Source organism: Lissotriton helveticus, chromosome 11 (assembly GCF_964261635.1).
Source record: "Lissotriton helveticus chromosome 11, aLisHel1.1, whole genome shotgun sequence".
NCBI lineage: Eukaryota > Metazoa > Chordata > Amphibia > Caudata > Salamandridae > Lissotriton > Lissotriton helveticus.
Window position 1 is genome coordinate 34,864,257 of NC_136072.1, and position 21,839 is coordinate 34,886,095.

At 38.6% G+C, this 21,839-nt stretch overlaps 1 protein-coding gene across 1 annotated transcript in view; it reads right to left on the reverse strand.

Moving 5' to 3' along the window:
* LOC144792151 (uncharacterized) overlaps window positions 1-21,839 on the reverse strand; it is a 426,357-nt gene that overhangs the window by 21,578 nt on the left and 382,940 nt on the right. The window contains exons 21-23 of the mRNA XM_078667032.1: window positions 21,586-21,764; window positions 17,187-17,343; window positions 2,397-2,588 (exon numbers count right to left, since the gene is read on the reverse strand). Of these exons, the coding sequence (XP_078523158.1) occupies window positions 2,397-2,588; window positions 17,187-17,343; window positions 21,586-21,764 (528 nt within the window). The remainder of the gene's footprint in view (window positions 1-2,396; window positions 2,589-17,186; window positions 17,344-21,585; window positions 21,765-21,839) is intronic.

A 21,839-nucleotide genomic window follows, 5' to 3' on the forward strand; every position in this document is an offset into this window, starting at 1 on the left:
CACTGATTCCTACGTCTACACACACCTTCACTCATTCACCCATACAATCATTCATACATACAATCACTCATCTTTACAACACTATCATATGCACTCATACACCTATACAGACACTCACAGTCTGCCACTCATCCATGGAGTTACTCACACACCTAGTCAGTCCTGTAAAGAATCAATGACACTTCCATTTTCTTGTCTATACAGTTAAACATAGAGCACCTTACATTTTCAAACATATACTAACACATACTTACCTTCTTATACAATCATTGATACAAGTACACATTGATCTGCACAGAGTCACACACCTCCCAGCCAGCCACACACACACTCAGTCTCCCATACAAATACTTGGGCAATTAATCAATAACCCATATAGTTACTCATATAGCTACTGATCAACACATGCAGCAGTTTACAGAACAACAGACATAATGATGCACAAATTAAGACAGTTTAGTCACTAACCCATGCACTCAGTGAGACACATTTAATCACTCACTCATACAGTCAGTCATGCACCTACTAAATCCTTCGTCCAGACACTTACACATCCACTCATTCTTCAATATGTAAGACATATTTAAACTGTACAGAAACAAAAAATCACTGGATGTTGTTATCAGTCATGTCATCAGTGATGTCATTTGAGATGTCATCAGTGATGTCATCAGTGATGTCACTGACCATGTCATGAATGATGTAATATGTGACATCATCAGCAGTGGATTGCGGGTGCGCGATATATAGTTAGTGCAACTAACTATATATGGAATTTCAATGGTTTTGTGTGGGTAAAATAAGGTTTTTTAAATGCTAATTCCTAACGATATATGGTCTATAACCTATGGTTTTTTCAGTGAATTTTCAAGGTTTTGTAAATGCTAATTCCTAACTATATATGGTCTATAACCTATGGTTTTTTCAGTGAATATATATATATATATATATATATATATATATATATATATATATATATTCCTGATTTCAATATTTTTCAATATTTATATATATATAACACAATTATTTTAATATTTTGTAGGATTATTTTTGTGCAAGAAGGTGTCCCTCTCTGCAAAGGTGAGATCCAAGCCACACCACTTTGTTCCAGTGCAAAGCTGCATCACAGACCCTAGAAGAAAGTGTTCTGCAGAGTTCTCAAAACACTGATGTGAGACCGAGGACTGATGAGGGCTGATGACTGCATGACAGCCTTTTTCTGGAGGTGAGGGGACACTACCTGAAACCTGCTCAACTTGTTATAAAAGCTGAGGGTTTTCCAAGCGCTAAGAAGTCTGCTTAGAAATGGAAGGTCTGTGCCTAGCCTTGGAGGAGAAGACAATGTTCATAAGGAGAAGCCCTCCCCAACTATTATCACGAGAGTTAGCATTGCTCACCAACAAAAGAGAGGTAGTCCCTTCTCATTATGCTGCTTATGTGTTGAACTGCACAAACAAAGTTGCGACTCAAGACGGTTGTGTGATGTGCAGCACATTTTCAGATTTCCGAGAAGCAGATGCTGCCGCTTCTCACTGTGTGATATGCCATACGATTGCCATATTTGTTGTAACATGGAGCCCACCCCCATCTACCTGGAGACCACAACCTACTAGGATACATAACCTGAAACCAGGCAAGCTGGTGTGTGTACCTGGAGGATGCCATCAAAGAGTAAGGCCACTGTCTGTGGTCCAGCACCACTTTGAAGACATTTGTGAATGAGAGAGATAAGCACACTGAATGGATCAACTACAACAAACAGATAACACAGGCCTGAAAGAAAGAGACTGATATGGTATAGTGAAATGTAAAGACCATGCCTGTGTTAGAGGGATTGTATTACCAATATAAATGCATTTAGCTCTACATGACACAGATTGACCTACAGATCAACACCTCATAGTTATTGCGTAGTGAAGTCGAACCTGCACTAATGTTTCCTAGTACTGCTACTCCTTAAAAAAAAACAGGGAAGAACCTCATCGTACCAGTGAATGCAGCACTAGAGGTGGTGGGGAGTATGGCTGTGACATTAAACTTTTTTCTGAGTTTTTTAAATTTCCATCTCTTTTGTGTTGCAGAACTGAGATGTCTCACTTGTCATTTGCTATTTTCACCTCACATATACTGGTCGTAGCCTATTATGCATGATAGATGATTCATGATATAGGATGGATTCCCCAAAATTCTTCCTGCATGTGTGACTTTTCCTAGTTGCTCTGAAAGAGGAGTGGCTCAAGTGGGGCCCAGGAAGGTCATCTGAGGCTCACCCAGAATATTTGTGAGCAAAATAACAGTCCTTTCCCACATGGCTCCAACAAAAGAAAGTTCACGAAAGCGGGTGATGCCAAGACTTACACATCACTAACTAGTAGCTCCTTAAAGATAGCACTCACCTATCATCATAGCATTCATAGACTTCGCTCTTCTTCTTCTTGCGGCGCCAGTAGACAATAAGGACAATGGCGATTATAAGCAGCAAAAGGAATATAAGAGCCCCAAAAAGGATGCCAAAGAATGCGTTGAGGTTCATGGTGATGGTGTCACAGGTTGGACCAGAAGTAGTATAAATTGAGAAAGGGACACACCTGCACAGGGAGAAGAGACAAGAAAGCTCAACTTTTCATTAGATACAATTTTACATCCTTTTAAATTTTTATTTTAGCTTTTTATTAATTACCCTCAAATTCTCTGAGCACAAAACATACATCCAATTAAGCAAAATCGCCCCATAAAAATGAAGGCACAGAGAGGTGCCACTTATCCAGAGCATTGCTGATCTGGAAAGTACAAGCATAGCAAGCATCAATTGTTTAAAGCATATTTTGGGATGGAGTAAATCCTACGCAATTTGGTTATATATTAAGGTCAGCATAGACGAGCCATCCTGAGCATGCTGATTAAAGAGTCAAGTGTTGTTTTAATGGGTCAATTAGACTGTTGGAGGGAGTGTTGGGGAGGCAGGACATCCCTTAACTACTGCAAAAGAAGAATGGGCAACAGAATTATGTATGTTTATATTATGGTTTCTCAGAATAGCAAAGTTGGTAATGGCTATGTATGATAACAGAGTGTGAGATTGATAGAGCAATGGGAGCTGAAATAGAGTATTAAAGTTATGTGTGACATACTTCCAACCTCAGATACTGAATACAAGTTCTGCCACACATTGGTAAACAGTTTGAGAGTCTTTACTGATAGTTCTACTGAATTGCTGCAAATAAATTTAAATAAGAAAAATACAAAAAATTTTTTAATATTTCTGCATGAATGCATAAGTTGCCACCGGTTCTCGATAAAAGATCATGTGCTGCTTTCCATTACTTGGTTCTCTGATAGACAATTGAAGCTACAAATATCATGTGGCCAGAATATCGTGTCAAAAATATCAAGGACCAGAATTTCGAGAAGACAAGTGCAAATAAGGAACCATAGATCTTCTACTTTTAACTCCACATCTACGTACCTTGAAGATATGCATCAGCTTATGGTACATATAGGTGGAATAACGTATATCAAAGCTTGCTTCCATATAGACACTTACCTTCACAATATTTTTGTCCTCAATATTCTTGACACAATATTTTGTCCACACACTATTTTTAACTTAATATATTGTCCAACCCACGCACTACTTAACATCAAGGAGCCTGCATGCCTGTTTTTTTAAGCAAAAAACCCTATATACCAATGAAAGGTTGGCAGGGTTTTGCATGAAAAATGTTCAGTTTTGACATTGGATCATCAAGGAGAAATTCTTTAATTTCGTCAATGTTTTCCAGATTTGAAATTAAATGAAAATGCAGTTTATTAAGTGCAACTGAGACAACAATGGCTTTTTGGCGCTGCCACCCCAAGTAACAAAAGACCTGAACTTGAGTGATTCCTGCAAAAAGCCATCGAACAGAAAAGATACAAGTGATAAAAGATTTCCTGAATAGTAATACATCCTTGTATGATCTCAAAGAGAGCAGCAGGCTGTTCCTGGGTTGCACAGCTCTGATTGAAAAGGCCCAACCCCAGTCTGGACTTCCATAAATTTGAGGACACAGAGAGGTTAGATATCCGTTAAAGGAATGCAATTTTCTAGATGGAGAATAGTGTATATATTTTCTTTGCAGAAATAATGGGTCTATCTTATGTACCACTCTAAAAGATATGAATAGAGCTTTCAATACAGTGGAAAGCTAATGAAGCTTTTACAAGAGTATGTGTCGAAGATGAAAATCTGATATGGTTCAGGGCAAGTTTAGCTGCTGTTGTTTGAATGTGCACCAATTGTTTGAGTAAGTAAGCAGGAAAGTCAAGAAGTAGCACATTGCAATAGTCAAGTCTACTCAAAATGATACTTTGCATCATTAACACCCTTGTGGGTATGGGAAAAAAAGTTTATATTTTCTGAAGCATTCGCAGCAAGGTGAACCCGGTGGAAAGGATCTTATTAACATATGAAGTGTGAGAGAGATTACTATCAAATTGCACTCATAAATTGCACACAAACGTCAATGCTACCAACGGATCATTGTACGCCAGGGGCCAAACAGGTAGAGTAGTGGGTTTCCCAGCGGAACATTAGAGGATTTCTGTTTTGTCCCATTACATTTTAATTCTTTGCTATTCAACCAGGCGTAAATGTCTGTTAAAAAATGATTGAATGAGTTCACAAATTATTTCTGAAAATGATCTCAAATTAAAACCGGGTAAATATTGTCTGCATAGTTGATGAGATTGATACAATGAGATCTAATAAGTGCAGCGCTTGGATGTAAGTGCACATTGAGCAGGGTTGGGCTAAGGGCTGAACCCTGAGCTACCTAGTGCTCAACTCATTTAACAAAAAAGGAGCAGGGGTGCATTTGAATGCCTTGTGATCTCTTTTTTTGCCCTCATATCACCAATGTCTGCAAAACTAGGCCTTCCCGTACAACCTGTCCCAAACTCAGGTCAATTTTATTGTAACTCTGGCACTGCCGATCTAGTCCTACGTGTTTCCTGGTTACTGGTTTCACGCAGGTGTAATCATAGGACACTTCCTTAAGACATTGCTATACCACACCATCTTTGGAAATCATCCCATATCCTACTATGGAAGCCCCCCTCAGCGCCGGTGTCCATTTTGTATATACATCTGACTGTCTGTGGCCAATCAAGCACCTTGGGAGGGAGGTGATTCGTCCAGCGCTTACAGTTCTCTCCTCTGGTTAAAAGCATCACATAAAACAGAAGATCCCTCCTGGCATTAGATAGAGGCTGACTGGGACGGTCTTCGACCCCCATCAATACCAGTGTTAAAATCAGTGTTATATATGCCCCAAAAATGTTGTTAACGACTTTCTCAAAATCCTGCCAATAGGCCTGTTGTTCTGTGCACTTAAAAAACATGTCTTAGCAGACCGCATCTACAGCATCTTGGTATCGGTTCTTGCACAAAATTAGCTACCTTCTGTGGCGTCCAGTAAAGCCTCTTGATGGTGAAGAAAGTATTCTGTTTCAGATTGGTGGGTTTAACCACCAAGTACAACAGTTTTAAGGAAAGTTGCCAGATTGTTTGTAGTTCAGTCGTCTGAATAATTCCTTCTCATACTGAGTATGGTGCCTTCAGCTTCCTGTCTTCGGGATCAAGTAGAGTCCAATACCAGTAGGCAACTTCCTTTTTTTCTGGGGCCCCATCCTGCATTTTTTTATTGAATTCCCACATCCCCCCAATCTCCTGTTCATTGGCTGCCACCCAAGATCATAGCTGGAGGTACTTGAATCTAGAAATGGAGTTACCAGTCTTCACCACTAATACTTCCCAGGGCAACATACCCTACATTGTCAGGAGATCACCCCATACTTCAATACCCTCCCTCCTCAATGGGAGACTCAATCGATCTTGGAGACACTCAGGCGTACATGGTGAATCCCAAATAAGGGAGAAATCCAAAAAATAACCCATGCCAAGAATCCTTCTTACTCCCAGCCAGAGAGTAAGTGCTGCCTGTAAAATCTTCAACCTGACATTTTTAAAGAACTTCCTTGCCCCAAACTTATACAAAAAACCTTTAGAGGCCCACTCCCATGCCATATCTTCCAACAAACCTCCCCATATAAGGGATCCTAGTTTACTTAGAAGCGCTCTGCAGTTTTTAAACCGGAAAACCATACAGTATAATTTTAGATCTGGAAGAGCCAGTCTACCCTTTTCAAGCATATGCCTCAATTTCTTCTAGGCCAGCCGAGCTCCCTTTGATGCCCAAATAAAATTTGCTATTTTTCCCTGTATCTTATCAATTACGATGTTTATAAATGTCAATGGGATACAATTGAAAAGGTACATCAATTAGGGAAGTATCACCATTTCATGTCAAAGGCATAGAAGATAAGTTTGCAATTGTCTTAATGGATTTTCACTCCAAATGGCCTGAAGTGGCTTTTGTAAGGGATATCAAAGCTTCCAATATTGTCGAATTTTGCGAAGGTATTTTCCGAAGAGAAGGGTACCCTAGCACTATTTTATCAGATAATGGCCCACAATTTATAGCCGAGGAATTTTCCGCTTATCTTAAAAAAGTTGGAGTAAAACACAGTACCACCTCTGTATATAATCCAAGAGAAAATGGTTTAATAGAAAGATTCAACCGGGTGTTGAAGGAATGCATCCAACTTGCTAGCAACAATAATGAAAACTGTAAGGATGCTGTCAAGGAAATGTTATGGTGTTACAGAAATACTCCCCACACAGCTACGGGAATATCTCCGTTTTCTTTATTAAAAGGGCGTGAGGCTGGATCTAAGGTTAAACCTGTATGGATGTCTAAAAATATATCAAAAGTGACTGATGGTAAGAACCTTGCATCAAAAGTTCGACAATATCAAAATAAATATGTTCAAAATCACAATTCTAAAATCAATTGTAATGCTAATGCATTTAGGGTTGGTGACTGGGTACGCTCTCAATTAATGGGCAATCGGAAACCTGGTTCCTCTAAATGGTCTAAACCAAAACAAATTATTTGTGTAACAGGTAATATAGTGAAATTAGATGATGGTAAACAGTGGAATGTGAGGAGCATTACAAGATGTAATGATCTAGAGTGCAAACAAATGAATGGTCTGGTAGACAATTCTTCAAAAACATCTGTGAAGAAAAGAGATGATGTACCCATTTCTATGTCTGTATCTACTAGGCCTAAATGTAGACCTGCTTGGATGAAGGATTACATCTGTCCTTGATAGTGTTTTTCATATATATATCAATATGAAATGCATTCTTTGTTTCCGTAGTTTGTTTTGTTATTTTATAGAAAGGGAGATATGTTGTATCTTAGCAATGATGTCATTGTCTCATAGTCACTGTGCTCACTGGATTCCAGAGTGTGGAATCCAGGGAGCGGATCAGAGATGCACAGTTACTGAGGAAGTTGGTCCTTGGATGCTTCTGGGGTTGTTGATTAAATAAACTACTTTTCTACTCTTTACCACTGTACTCCAAGTCATTTCAAATATACCATCATAGAAATGATCATAAAGAACCAGTAGGTAATTACCAGACAAAATGTGTAAACTAACATCCCATCGGTATGGAAACATCACTATTATCGGTTGCATCTTGTAACAACAAACAGCATACTTAACTACATCCCTCCTGCAGCATGGCTATTTAATCTAGTTGTGTTACAGTATAACTCTACTATGCATGTACATATCAATTGCCTATATACAGCTCATATGACTTCACTCCGCCATGACACATCAATCTGCTTATGCAATCAAATAGTCAAATAATAACATCTAATGTAAGAACACCATCGGGGTAGGAGGGGAAGAGGGAGCCTTATAAAGGTAGGTAAGAAAACATAAATCTCAATCGCTATGAGACAGACCTTGTAAACAATCGAATAGTTGTACTTCATGACTGCTTTTAGAACACACATAACAGTTTGGGGTATATGGGATGTTCTTTACAAACCAGCGTACAGCTCCGGCCATAGTTCAACACATGTATTACACAATATCAATCTGGATTAGGAACATCTGGTGCCAGCAGCCCCTGAAGCGTACACAGCATTGCATTCAATGCAGCGGAAATGGGGAATTTACGAAGACCCTGCATATCCTCACGTACTAAGGAGACTGCCTCCGCCTTAACCCAATTCAGCATTGAGAGAAACCAAGCTTTCTCCAGCGGGGGCTCTTCCGTCTTCCACTGGCATATAATAAGCCGTTTAGCAACAACTATGCCAAAATCCCAAAATCTCGAGGATACTATGTGTTTTTTGCTTCTTGGAAATACGCCTGAGAATCATGCCTCCCATGTTTGCGGTACTAGTGACTAATGCACCAATCACCCCGTCCCAGTACGAAGGTGGATCAGGGCAGGACCAGAAACATCCATATCTACCAATTTGCAGTGCGGACAGCAATCATCTTGTCTGTGAAAATACCTATTTATCTTGTCTGGGGAGAGGTGTGCCATGTGGACAATGTAGAATTGGATTAATCTAAAACTGGCATTTCTAGGGATCTATTTAGGACTCTCCAAGACTACGAACCACGCCTTCGCTGAAAAGGCCTCCCCGATTTGCCTCCTATTTAGCTCACAATGGTGTTAAGTCCACCAGAGTGTCCTCTCGGATTTACTCCACAAAACACTTCACTAGGTGACGCCCCCTACCAATTACATGCACATATTATTTGGAGATGTGTTGAGGCTCCTGCGGAATGTCACCCCACCAGCACATCATTGTGGCTGTCCAGGAGGCATGATTCAGGAATCGGCCCGGGGAACCCCATCCTCGTCTGTGATGGTGAGGAATGGCCTTAATGCACTCTCTCCATATAAGTGCCCCAAGGTAGGATAAACCGTCCTCTCACTGTCAGCATACGCAGTAAGGGCATAACGGGTGCATACAGTGTGACGCGCCGGCCCTGCGGAAACATATCCGCACAATCTGGACCAATAAAGCAAGCAGTTCATTTCATCTATTACAAAGCTGGAATATGGAGAGGATCCTGTCCAGAGAGTACGGGGGCCATGTTACACTGAGTCTGAGAGATGTAGTTCCTCCACCCATGCTGCCACCCATAGTATTCGAAAAGCCAGAAAGTAGTGCTCTAAATTGGGTAAAGACAGCACTCCCCTTGACCGTGGCAGGCACAACTTCATCAGAGCTACCATGCACCACCAGTTATTCCAAATAAAATCCCTGACAATCCCCTCCAGGGAGCGAAGGAAGGACATGGGTAGGTAAAGCGGGAGATTGGAAAAATAATAAAGGAGACTCTGCAGCATGACCATTTTAATTAACTCCACTCTTCTTATAACCGAGAGGTTGAGCGTCTTCCAAAACTCAATCTGGAATTTGAGTGGTGTAACCGCCCTAGTGATGTTGCCATCCATAAGATCCCGATCGTTATGATAAATGCATATACCCTGATATCTGAACGGTAACTAGACATAATATCGACTCCACAATATCGAATGGACAAAATATCGAGTTAAAAATATCGACAATAATAAAATATCGATAACAAAAATATAGTTGGGAAAAATATCGATTAAAATAATGATAAAAAAATATCGAGTACAAAAATATCGACACAAAAGAATCGACAAGACAAAATATCGATAAATAGTCAAAGTAAAAAATATTGATAATATGTAGAAAAAAGGTGAAAAAAAATTAAAATGTATTAATAGTAATATAAATTGTAGTTAATGTTTAGGAGCGGGATGTTGGGTTAATAGGGGATAAGGGTGGGGAGTAATTTAAAAAAAATAATTAATTAATATATGTTTGTAAATATTTTTAAATATTAATTAATTGGTAAATAATTAATATTAGTTAGTTAATTAATTAATATAATTTTGTACATATTTTTTATTAGTAATTAATCGGTAATTAATTAATATTAATTAGTTAATTACATTAAATAGAGTAATTTTTATATATATAATATTTTGTTATTGTTAATTAATTAATTGGGAAAAAATAATATTAATTATTACATTAAATTAATTACAGCTAATGTGCTAATATAGTAACTTCTTTGTTATTGTTATAAATTGTAGTTAATGTTTAGGAGCGGGATGTTGGGTTAATAGGGGATAAGGGTGGGGAGTAATTTAACATAAATAATTAATTAATATATGTTTGTAAATATTTTTAATAATTAATGAATTGGTAAATAATTAATATTAATTAGTAAATTAATTAATATAATTTTGAACATATTTTTATTAGTAATTAATTGGTAATTAATTAATATTAATTAATTAATTAATTACATTAAATAGAGTAATTTTTATATATATAATATTTTGTTATTGTTAATTAATTAATTGGGAAAACATGTTATTAATTATTACATTAAATTAATTACAGCTAATGTGCTAATATATTAACTTCTTTGTTATTGTTAATTAATAATTAATTGGTAATTAAATAATATTATTTAATTTTGGGTAAAGGAGTATTTTTAGGGTTCAGGGTCAGTTTTGGGTTTTTGGGTAAAGGGGTATTTTTAGGGTTCAGGGTCAGTTTTGGGTTTTTGGGCAAAGGGGTATTTTTAGTGTTCAGGGTCAGTTTTCAGTCTTTAGGTAAAGGGGTATTTTTAGGGTTCAGGGTCACTTTTGGGCTTTTGGGTAAAGGGGTATTTTTTAGGGTTCAGGGTCAGTTTAAAGTTCTTGGGTAAAGGGGTATTTTTAGGGTTCAGGGTCAGTTTTCAGTTCTTGGGTAAAGGGGTATATTTTTGGGTTCAGGGTCAGTTTTCAGTTTTTGGGTAAAGGGGTATTTTTAGGGTTCAGGGTCAGTTTTCAGTTCTTGGGTAAAGGGGTATTTTTTGGGTTCAGGGTCAGTTTTCAGTTTTTGGGTAAAGGGGTATTTTTAGGGTTCAGGGTCAGTTTTGGGTTTTTGGATAAAGGGGTATTTTTAGGGTTCAGGGTCAGTTTTGGGTTTTTGGGGTACAGGGATATTTTTAGGGTTCAGGGTCAGTATTGGGTTTTTGGGGTACAGGCGTACAGGGTAAATATAAAATAAATGTATATTAAATCAATGTAATGAAATAAAAAAAAAAAATACATTAAATTATTACGTTTTTAATTTATTTTAAATGTATATGTATTAGTTATAATTTTTTAAATATGTTTTAATGTTTTTATTTAATATTTGTAAAATTTTATGTATTTTACAATTATTTTTACATTATTAATAATACTTTTAAAAATACGATATTTTTTAAATCGAAATTTTTGTACTACGATATTATTTTTTCTATATTTTTGTACTCTATATTTTAGTAGTCGATATTTTTGTAGTGTTAGGGGTAATTTCATGAAAAACGATATATTTGTAGTCGATATTTATTAAGGCGATATTTATGTACTCGATATTCTAAAGAGTCGATATTTTTGACTCGATATTTTTGTAGTTGGTGTAATAAGTATACAAAGTCGATATTTTTGTCGTCGATAATTTTTCAACGATATTTTAGCAAGTCGATAATGTGACCGTCGATAATATTTCAGTGATCCATCTGAACACCACTGTTTGCCAATGCACTTCTGCCCTGTTCACCTCCCAACAAGGGAGTAAATGGCTATAAGCAAGACTTACCCCCGTGCACACCCAGCCCAGACAGACACGCAAAGGATCTCAACATGTCAGGGATTACTCGTTGGACCGCTAGAATATACTTGACATACAGAAAAATATTGTCCGTATAAAGCTGGGCCACATGTATGCCATCTCCAAGATGTATCCACCATTCTGGCGCTGAGCTCTACAGCACCATCGCTAGTGGTTCTATCACCTGGGCAAAAATTCAATGGGGAGAGGGGACACCCCTGGCGAGTCCCCCTTTATATTACATTCTTCCATCTAACTAATGATGATTCAACCTCCTTTGCTACATTTTCCAAATTGTACTGGGATGTTGCCTCTGACTTTAAAATGTATGCCTAAATACCTAAGCTCATCCTGTTCTTCCCCCCAACTCGGATCATTCGAACACATTACGCCGGACTTCAGATTGTTTACCAAATATCCAGATAGTTGCCCAATATTCTTTCACCAAATCATCCGTCCTGGCAATGGTTAGAACTGGGTCCGAAGTCAATATTGTGAGATCTTCCGCGTTAAATGCAACTTTATTTTTGTAAGTGCCTGAGCTAAAAGGAATGACCTGAGCATCTTGCCGCAGTAGCTGAGCAAATGGCTCAATATAGATATTGAACAACAGTGGGAAAATAGGACAGACTGCCCCTGGTGATCGAAAAACTTCTTGTATGGGAGCCATTGAGAAGGATCCTAACTGTTGAGTGCTCATATAAAGCTTTTAATGTCGCGATTAAACAAGGGACAAGACCAATTATTGCCAGAACTTCCCACAGGTAAGTCCAGCAAACATGGTTGAACGCCTTAGCCACTTTCAAGGTAACTATGGCCAAAGGAATCGAACAGGCTGTGGAAAGGTCTATACTGCAAATTAGTTGCAGGGTAAATTCATGGATATACCTCCCTTGGACACATTTCTTCTGGTCAAGGTGTAAAAGCTGAGGTGCTAGTTTGGCCAGTCTCTCTGCCAAGATACTGACAAAAACCTTATCATCTGCATTAAGCAGGGAACTCGGATGATACAAATCTGCCTTCTCATTGTCTTTAGCTGGTTCTACAATTCAGACTATAGAAGCCTCCTTCACGACCCAGGTACCCGGATCCTCCCCTTATACACCAGACTGAACAAGGTCTTACAGACTGGCACTATTTCCTCTATTAGGAGTTTGTAGACCTCTGAGGGAATAGCATCCACGACAGCTGCATTTCCCGCTCTTGGTACTGATCACATCCCTTCAAATCTCCTCCTGGGTAAGTGAGGCTTCCATACACTCTTTTCATTCTCCACCAAGTAAAGATAGACCACCCCCGCAACCATTTTCTAAGTCTTTGGGGTTCTGGAAAAAGAGAGACCATATGGTTCTGCATATCTTCCAAATTGTCTATCACCTCACCCTGGGCAACTACCAGTTACCTAATCATATGCCTAGATCTTTCTCCCCAGGCCTTCCAAGCCAGTAATGCCCTGGCTTTCACCCCATATTTTTCTGTTTCATACTTCCAGCCTCCCGCCTTGCCTTACACTTGGAATCCGATTTGATTTTATAATTTAGTTGCGCCTCTTCAAGCCGTTTTAACACCATCTCTGTATCTTTCCCTTGTAAAGAGGCCTCAAGAATACCAACATCTTTTTCCATTCCTGCCAATTCAGCCCTCTCTTCTGCACCCTTAGAACAATCCAAACATTTTAGTACCCTCTGTATGCATGCTTTAAAAGCATCCTGTTCTACTCCTGGGGAGCCTGTTCCGGTATTAACCAAAAAATACGCAGATATAGCCTTTTTTAAAGCAAGCAATGCCTCCTCATTTAAGAGGAGAGCATGGTTTAATGTCTACCCTACATTAGGGCTTAATTCCCGGAACCTGTAATGTCATGGTGATGGCTGAATGGTCTGAAATATGTGCCGGATGGTGTATGAGCTCTTTTATATTTGCCACTAAACCCCTTTCCACACAAAAAGAATCTAAGCTAGAGTTGTTTACATATTTTTTACTGTGGAAAGTATACACTATCATCTGCCCTCTGAAATGTCACCATACATCCACCAACCCTAGATCCTGCATCAAATGTTAAGGGCTTGTCTTGTCCTAAGAGTTGGAGCTCCATTTCGCCAGGTTGACTGATCCAAAATAGGGTCCAAAAAAATATTAAAATCACCACACAAAATCAGCCGGACCATAGCCTCCACTAGCTTTGATTCTAAATCTACAATATACTGTGGATCAACCTCATTTGTATCACAAAACCCAACGCAAATACATTCCAGCTAAAACCCATCTTCCGGAGATATCCGTTTTAGAAAACTTAACCTATACACCAGAGCCCCTTCTTATTAGGATCGCAACCTCCTTACATCATTGCTCTTGATCATAAACTAAAAAGGTTGAACCCATCCATATCTATAGAATTATTCCTTACTCTCTCTTGCCACCAAATGTGTCTCCTACAGGATTATAATATGAGCATGGCTTTCTTCCAAATATCTCATCACCACCCTCTGCCTGGCATGAGACCTGAGACCGTTCACATTTCAGGTTAGGATGTCTATAACTTTATCTACTCTAGCCATCATTCCCCTACTCTAATACCCACCTGCGGTTCCAGGTTCTGTTCAAGTAGACATGTCTTATTGGGTGATCCAGCTGACTTTTTTCTTTATTTTTACCCCTCTGCCCCCCACTCGTGTACCATCACCACCACCCCCACCCCTCCCCTCCCCACTAACCCTACCCTGGGGAATCCCCCCTATCTGTGTAGGCATAAATTTCCCTTGGGGGATATTATATACAAATTCTAAATAACAAACTTTGCCGCACTATAAGACATCTAAGTCCTGTTATTCTCTCTCCCGACTCAACCATACTGTGATCATCCACTTATTATTTAATGTTTTTCTTTTTCTTTTTTATTGAGTCTATCAGTGCATCAACATCCTCAACTATCAATAGTTATACATTTGGTTGGTCCACATTATACGGAGCATTGTAGGAAATTTTAACAGCACCTTGGCCCCCAGCTTCCACAGATCCTCCATCCTGTTACCTAACTCCCATTGCCTCTGTTCTGTTGCTTTACATATAACTGATCTCATTGTAACAGAGAACGCCTTGACTGCATAAAGCCCATCTCTTAGAGACCCACTGAGGATTGCCTCCTTAACAGTATATGAGAGGAAATTCACCAATATCTTCCTAGGTTTAATCCTTTGAGGATTGCGCCTAAAAGGCTCCCTGTGTGCTCTTTGGATCTCTTGTTCAAGATTAATGTCCTTAATATCATTTAGGACCATAATTCTTCATCTTAAACTTGATTATTCAAGCCGCCTTATCGTGCGTTCCTCTGCCTCTGGAATGTTTAGAAATCTTAAATTATTCCTTTGGGAATGATTCTCCACTCTCTCGAAGTCCTCCCTTAGCATTTGGTTTTGTTTACCCAGCTTAGGAATCTCAGTGGCATTTTTTGGTGCATCTTGCCTTAAAGATCCTACTTCTTCTTCTAAAACTTTGGTGCGGGAGGCAACCTCATCCAATTTTGTGTGCTAGCTTGGAGCATGAGGCTTGTAAAACAACCTGATTGGCCTTCGATACTTCAAAGCGACTCTTAAGTTATTTTTTTAACCCAAGTAAAATACCTGTCTGTGAATCTTCTGCATTTACCAGGGGCGGCCATCCACTTTCCCCGTTTTTTTTCCGATCCTTATATGTGGATGTTCTGCTTCCTCCGGTGGTTCAGTTATTGCCAATGCTTCAAACCTGTTACTGATGGGGACTGTAAATGTGTTCATTTGAGTTCTTCCAAAGCCTATTTCATCCTCTTTTAACGGTGTTTGAACAGAAACTCCAATCATGCTACCCACAATAGCATTTATAGCCACAGTGGGTGCCTCCATTATAGCAGTCTTTGCTGAAATTACTCCTTCAGAACTCTCCCTTCTCTGCATCCTGGGTAGAACACGAAAACAAGATTTAAGTGAAGGTGTTATTTTGATTTGTTGAGTTATTGGCTTTTCACCTATCTCCCCTGAGTTTTTTTAATGGGGATTTGCCAGTTTTCCTGTTTTATCAGGGCACAAGTCAACCCCCCTCCCCCCCCTTCACCCCCTCTGTGGTGACCCTGCTTTCACTTGCTTAGGTCCTTTCCTTCCTTACATGACCTAAAGGAGTAACAGAAGGAAAGTGAGGTACTTGTCACACCTTACCAACCCTGATGTTTCTTGTGTGCAATGTATTTCTTGAGGGTCTATCACTTGCCTTACCATCCACTGAGGCACCGTTCTCCATAAGCTGAACCTGAAGACTTCTTACCTGCATTTGTCCTTTATCGCTTCCACTCTCCCCACCTCTGGCCCCCTATTGAGGAAGACAGGTTGCTGCTCTCCGACTGTGGAGGCTATGGGGAGCTTCGTCCTGCAGCCTGACTTGCGCTGCTTCTGCCACCCGTCCTCGCACCGGCCAACCTGCAGCTCCGCAGCTCACTGGCCGCCTCCTTCCAGCGTGACCGTGCCACTTCCTGGCAGCACCCCACCCATCCTGGCAACCAGAGCCCCCGCTACCTCTGCATCATACCAGTAAGATTAGGTTGTCGGGAGCTGAAAATAACCGAGCTGTGGCACGATTTTCCCCAAGGGCGCCCGCAGGTGCTTCAGCACACATCAGCTATGTTCCCCCTGAAGCATGCCTTGTGATCCTGCTTCTGAATAAGATCACACCCAGTCAAGAGCTGTGCCACTCACCCCCATCTCACTTAGCCTGGTAAATAAAGACCTTGTAGTTCACTGTGTCAAAAGTGGCCAATACATCCAGTAACACTAGGTCCACTATTTGGCCTCTATCCAACATAATCCACAAATCTTCCAAAGAAGACTCTGGATTTGACTTTGTTTCATGAGCAGGCCTGAAGCCTGCTTGCACCTCATCCATGGGAAATGCCTTTTAAGATGTTCTGAAAGCTTTCTACTGACACATTTTTTCAAAATCTTAACTTTGTAATGCACCTTAGTGCAAGAGGGAGTGCGAGTGTTTAGCATTGGTTTCCAGTTCAAAATACTGTGCTATCTTTCAAACTTTTCCTAAGTTGTATGTATGCTATCCAGTGCATTCACAAAGATGGAAATGTTTAAAAGTTAGTCTAAACATAGTATTATGTCCTGGAAACGTATGTTAGACACACATAAACTCCTGTAGTAAGATGCAAGGGTGGGTGTATAGCAATGACAGCTTGCTTGTACCCCAGCATAATGGAAATAGAGGACACCGTCATATCTCTGTAGATATGGCAGTTTCCTGCTTTCGCCCTCTCATTCAAAACAGCTAGTCTGGGTGCTGCACCTCACTGTGAGACAGTTTAGCACATATTCCACCAAATATATCCCTTAGAGTCTGATTAGAGGACAGTGAAAGTCCCAACCACCCTTCTCTCCATTCCCCTCCTCATCTTACATGCAGAGAAATGATACAGCCACTACGGGAAGACAGAATTGGTGGGCATGATGCTGTCAGAAATTGCATCAAACTGGCCATCCAAGTTATGGTGGTCAATCAAGAGAAGGTTCCTGGTGAAGGCATCAGATGAAAGTTGATTTAACATACCTGCAGAGAGGGCCATTGAAGGTCAGGGTGCAGCTTCCACTGTTCTTGCAATAATTGATGCACTGGGACTCGCACATAAATGTGTTGGTGTTCAGTGTATAAGCATCTGGTTGAAAGGCACCGCAGGAAAAGTATGGCACCAGATCAGCCTGACTCGCTGCAGATGAAGGAGTAGGAGAGAGTGGCATCAGGTTAACATTATAATTACTTTATCAAGTATTTCATCAAAATTAAAGCATTCATATTTATGTTAATTTCCTCTACTGTTGTGAGTCATCTGTGGCACTTAGGGGATTATTTCATTCTTGGTGGTAAAGTTACTCTGTCTTCTTGCCAGGGTGATGGTCTGCCTGCTGAACTTAGATGCGGGCGGACCGTAGGTGTAACCATGGAGAAGACTTTTCTGTCTCCACCGGTGTTAGACTCTTCCTATGGCCTGATGGACTAAGGGTTGTCAGAGGTTGACCTCAATGGCTGCCCACCTAATTTAGATAAGAGGACCTACTCCTCCTCCCCGTATAGAAAACCCTGGGGGTATGGGGCAGTAAATACTGTCTAATGCTCCTCACGGGAGATCACTTCCATGGTAAGGGAGCTGTTTTTTATGACTTTCAAAAAGAAAACACCATTCGGGGTTGTAGGACATGTTTAGTAAAAAGCACATCATTAGGAATTTAAATATTTAACTAAAGAAAACTAACAATTAGGAAAATAGCACAGAAAATATGAAATACAAGAAGGAAAGTGCACTAAAACTTTTCAGGAGAGATATGCAGAAACCATATATTAAGGAGAGCTTTGTTTGCATTCTTCCATGTTCTACTAACATAATTAGACTTAGGTGAGTGCATTGCCTTTGGTGCATCAGCATTGTTGAACTAAAGGTAATTCAGAGCATGGTGTAGTGGAAAGTGCGGGCAAAAGTAATGCTGGATTTAGCACTGTATTTTATTACAACTAAGCCAAAATACCCTCACTCAATTTGCGCAATCAGATTTAACACCAATATTTAATTGGTGATAAGAGTGAATGGAAAAGAAAAGTGGCCCATGGTTACATTGATGATTGTGTGCCCCAGTTTTTGATCAGTCATTTGGGGGCACATTGACTATTTTTTCATGCAACGCAGTGCACCAAGGGAATTTGTTGTAAAAGGGAGAGAGCAGTAATACTCCATATATTTGAAATATGGAGCATTTCTGCTGTCTCCCTGTGCTGGCGCATTCTCAGTAAACTCTTAGCCAACTATTTGAAAGTAAAGAAGCAGAAGTCAAAAAATGTATATTTTTAAGGATCACAAGGGTAACACTACCCAAAAAAGATTCTGAAAATGTGGATAATTTTAAGGAATATTATCAACACTTATATACACTGGAGCATTCTCCCTCTTTAATTCTATTCCAAGATGTTCAAATCAACTAGTTGTCCTTTTCTACCTAAAAGTGACATCTCTGTACCAGAGATGAGAGTGGCCATAGCCAAATTACCCAACGATAAAGCTCCTGGCCCAGATGGTTTTTCGGTAGGATTTTATTCACCTTTTTCATACATTTTAATCCCAAATTCATTACCATTATTTCAATATTTAGTGATGCTTACGAGTATAAGATGTACTGATGTTACCAAGTGTAATGTTTACAGTCAGTAAAAATTTTACAAAAACACATTTGAGGAAAAATCATTATTTCAATATTTCCTCCAAAGAATGAAGCCTGCGCTTCTTTTGTGGAAGCAATGCTCTGCCTTATTCCGAAGAAAGACAAAGATTTAACCAAATGTATCAATTATAGGCCTATTCCTTTTCCTGTGACTGCATGATGTTTGTGAAGAGATTAGCTCTGCGCATTAATAACTTTATCCCAGACTTGATTGGTATAGAACAGTCAGGTTTTGTTAAAGGTAGACTCATTACTGATAATTCTCAGACTTTTCTTGGTATTTTTCATCTTGCTTCAAAAAGTATTTTTCCTTTTGCAGCTATAATTCTAGATGCGTAAAAGGCATTTGATCGCGTAAAGTGGTAATTTATTTTTCACACCTTAATGTGACATTGTTTTGGCCCCTGCATCTTGAAAGTTATTAGTTTTCCATATTCTTCCACTAGTGCATCCAGTTTTGTTAATGGTTTACATTCTTCATATTTTAATCTGCATAGGGGGACAAAACATGGATGTATTTTGTCTCCACTATCATTTATTTTATCCGTAGAACCTTTTTGTAGAAACTCTTCATAGGACCTCTCCCTTAAGTGGTTATAAACAAGGAAAACATGGGTTACATTTACTGCATATGCAGGTGATGTTTTACTATATGCTTTCAGAACTTCAGACTTCTATTCCAGTTTTCTTTCATTTTTATTTTCTAGAGGAGTACTCCATGTTTACTGCATATAAATTTACCATTGACAAGACAGAAGTCATGCCTCTTAACAATTATTGTTTGAAGGATCTCTTAATACGCTCTGAGTTTACATGGAAACCAGGGTGCATTAAATGTTTAGGGATTATGTATTCCAATTCTATTAAAGAAACAATTCATCTGAATTTAGTAGCTGTTCAGCATAAAATATCTGTATTATCTGAGAAATGGCCACCCTGTTTTTTATCCTGGTAGAGTGGATTTAATATTATCAAAATATTGTTCCTCCCAATTATTAATTTCTATCTTTCAATATTCCCCACCAAGCTCCCTCAGCAATGTTTTAAAACCCTAAATAAATTACTCGTAATATTTCCATGGATTAGAAAAAAGGCATGTATATCTCTGTCTCAATTAAGGAAACCTATTGATTAAGGTGGGGTGAACTTTCCTGATTTTTCCAAATATAATTCTGCCTTTGCTTTAAAACAAATATGGCCTTTGTTATCCAAAGCAGATTATACATGTGGAGGAATTGTCAATATCCCCATTCACTAATACACGGACGGTCTTTATATCACATCATCCTAAGCCTTTTTCCTCTCCTATTATTCGTAAATCAATCAGTTTAGCAAAGTCTATTATTATCCACTCATTATCACCTCTGCAGGCCTTTCTCAAAGTCCTAATTGGCACAATAAAAACATTTAAATATTTAATTGACTGATTATTTGGAGTGAATGGATCACAAGGGGTATAGTTTCTGTACATCATTTACTCTCCTCCAAAGACTTTTTATAATCTCTCGAACTTCAAAGTAAATAACATAAATCTCCCTTTTACCAGTCTAATATATGAATTGCTAAAACAAATTATCTCCGAATACATATTTGTCCTTATCTCATCTAGTACTCTTACTCCTAGTACTTCCCCCATTATTTTAACATTTGTCCCCATCCATAATGCTTCTTATATTTATAAACACCTGGATATTCTGCCTACTAATAGATCCAAATCCACAGTGGAGACAAAATGAAAACTAGATTATATATGTAGCTATTCACTTCAGGCCTGTAATAATATCTATTCTAAAATCCATTGCAAATCATGTTCAGCTAGAACTGCACAAACCCTATTCTATTTTTACAAATTGGTACATTTGATTCCTGCTTCTCTTCACTAACCATTGATGAGAAACATCGGATATTTGAAATTGGAAAAGCAGATTTTATGCATATGTTTTTTATATTGCCCCACTGTTTTTGTACTTCTTGGTCACAAGTTGGGGCTGACATTTCACATATATGGTCTATCTTGTTCCAGTTCGATTGTTTGCACATTTTTCTTGGCTGCTCCTCACAGAGATGCAATGACATTTTTATGGTTGGCAAATTTGATGACTTGTTAATGCCATTGCTTTACAAATAATTACATCTAGCTGGAAAGATGTCACAACAATTTTATTAATTTCCTTTATGGTGCAACATGCCTGGTATAATTATAGACTCAATAAAGCAAGTGCAATCCCACCCCCACAATTAAGAAAGACTCTCTCTGGGTATCATTCATCACATATTTATCTAGACACCACATTCCATCTTCTGATGCAAATGTTAGTTTTCAGACTCCATGAGTCTTAATATTACTATTAAACAACTTCTAACTGTTTTAATTATGTTTATCCTGCTGTATAAATCAACTTTATTTAATGATCATTTTTACTTATTCTTCTAGGTTGGCTCTGTCTATATCTTTATTATTTTTTCTGAATTTGCTATTTTTATATCTTATAATTTTTTATATCTTTAGCATGTTTTCTGTCTATATCTTCTCTTTTTTTCTTCATTCTCACACAAGCACTATGCTTTATATTGACTTGCCTTGCTACTTATTGTAAAAGCCTATTTCATAAATTACGTATAATGTTAAATAATTAGCTCATTGATCTTATTATCTGTGCAAACATTCTTGATATATTGTCAAACTTGTTCCTGGAATTTTTCAATATAGTGTTTTCAAACAAGATAAAAGACTGACTTACTGAAGGTGCCATCGATGACTTGAATTAAAAGAATCTTTTTTGTGACTGTCACTGCTCTGAGAATATCAATCTTACGGTTTAAGGCCAGGACCAACTGCTCGTTTAAGTACTTGATCTCAGCAGCAACCCCGCTGTAGTTGAATTGAGTTGTGACATTCATGAGGTGTGCACCACCTTGACTGAAAAAAATGTATAAAAATAAATAAACATAAATAATTGCAACAGTATAAAGCATATAGACATCTGTGCTAAAT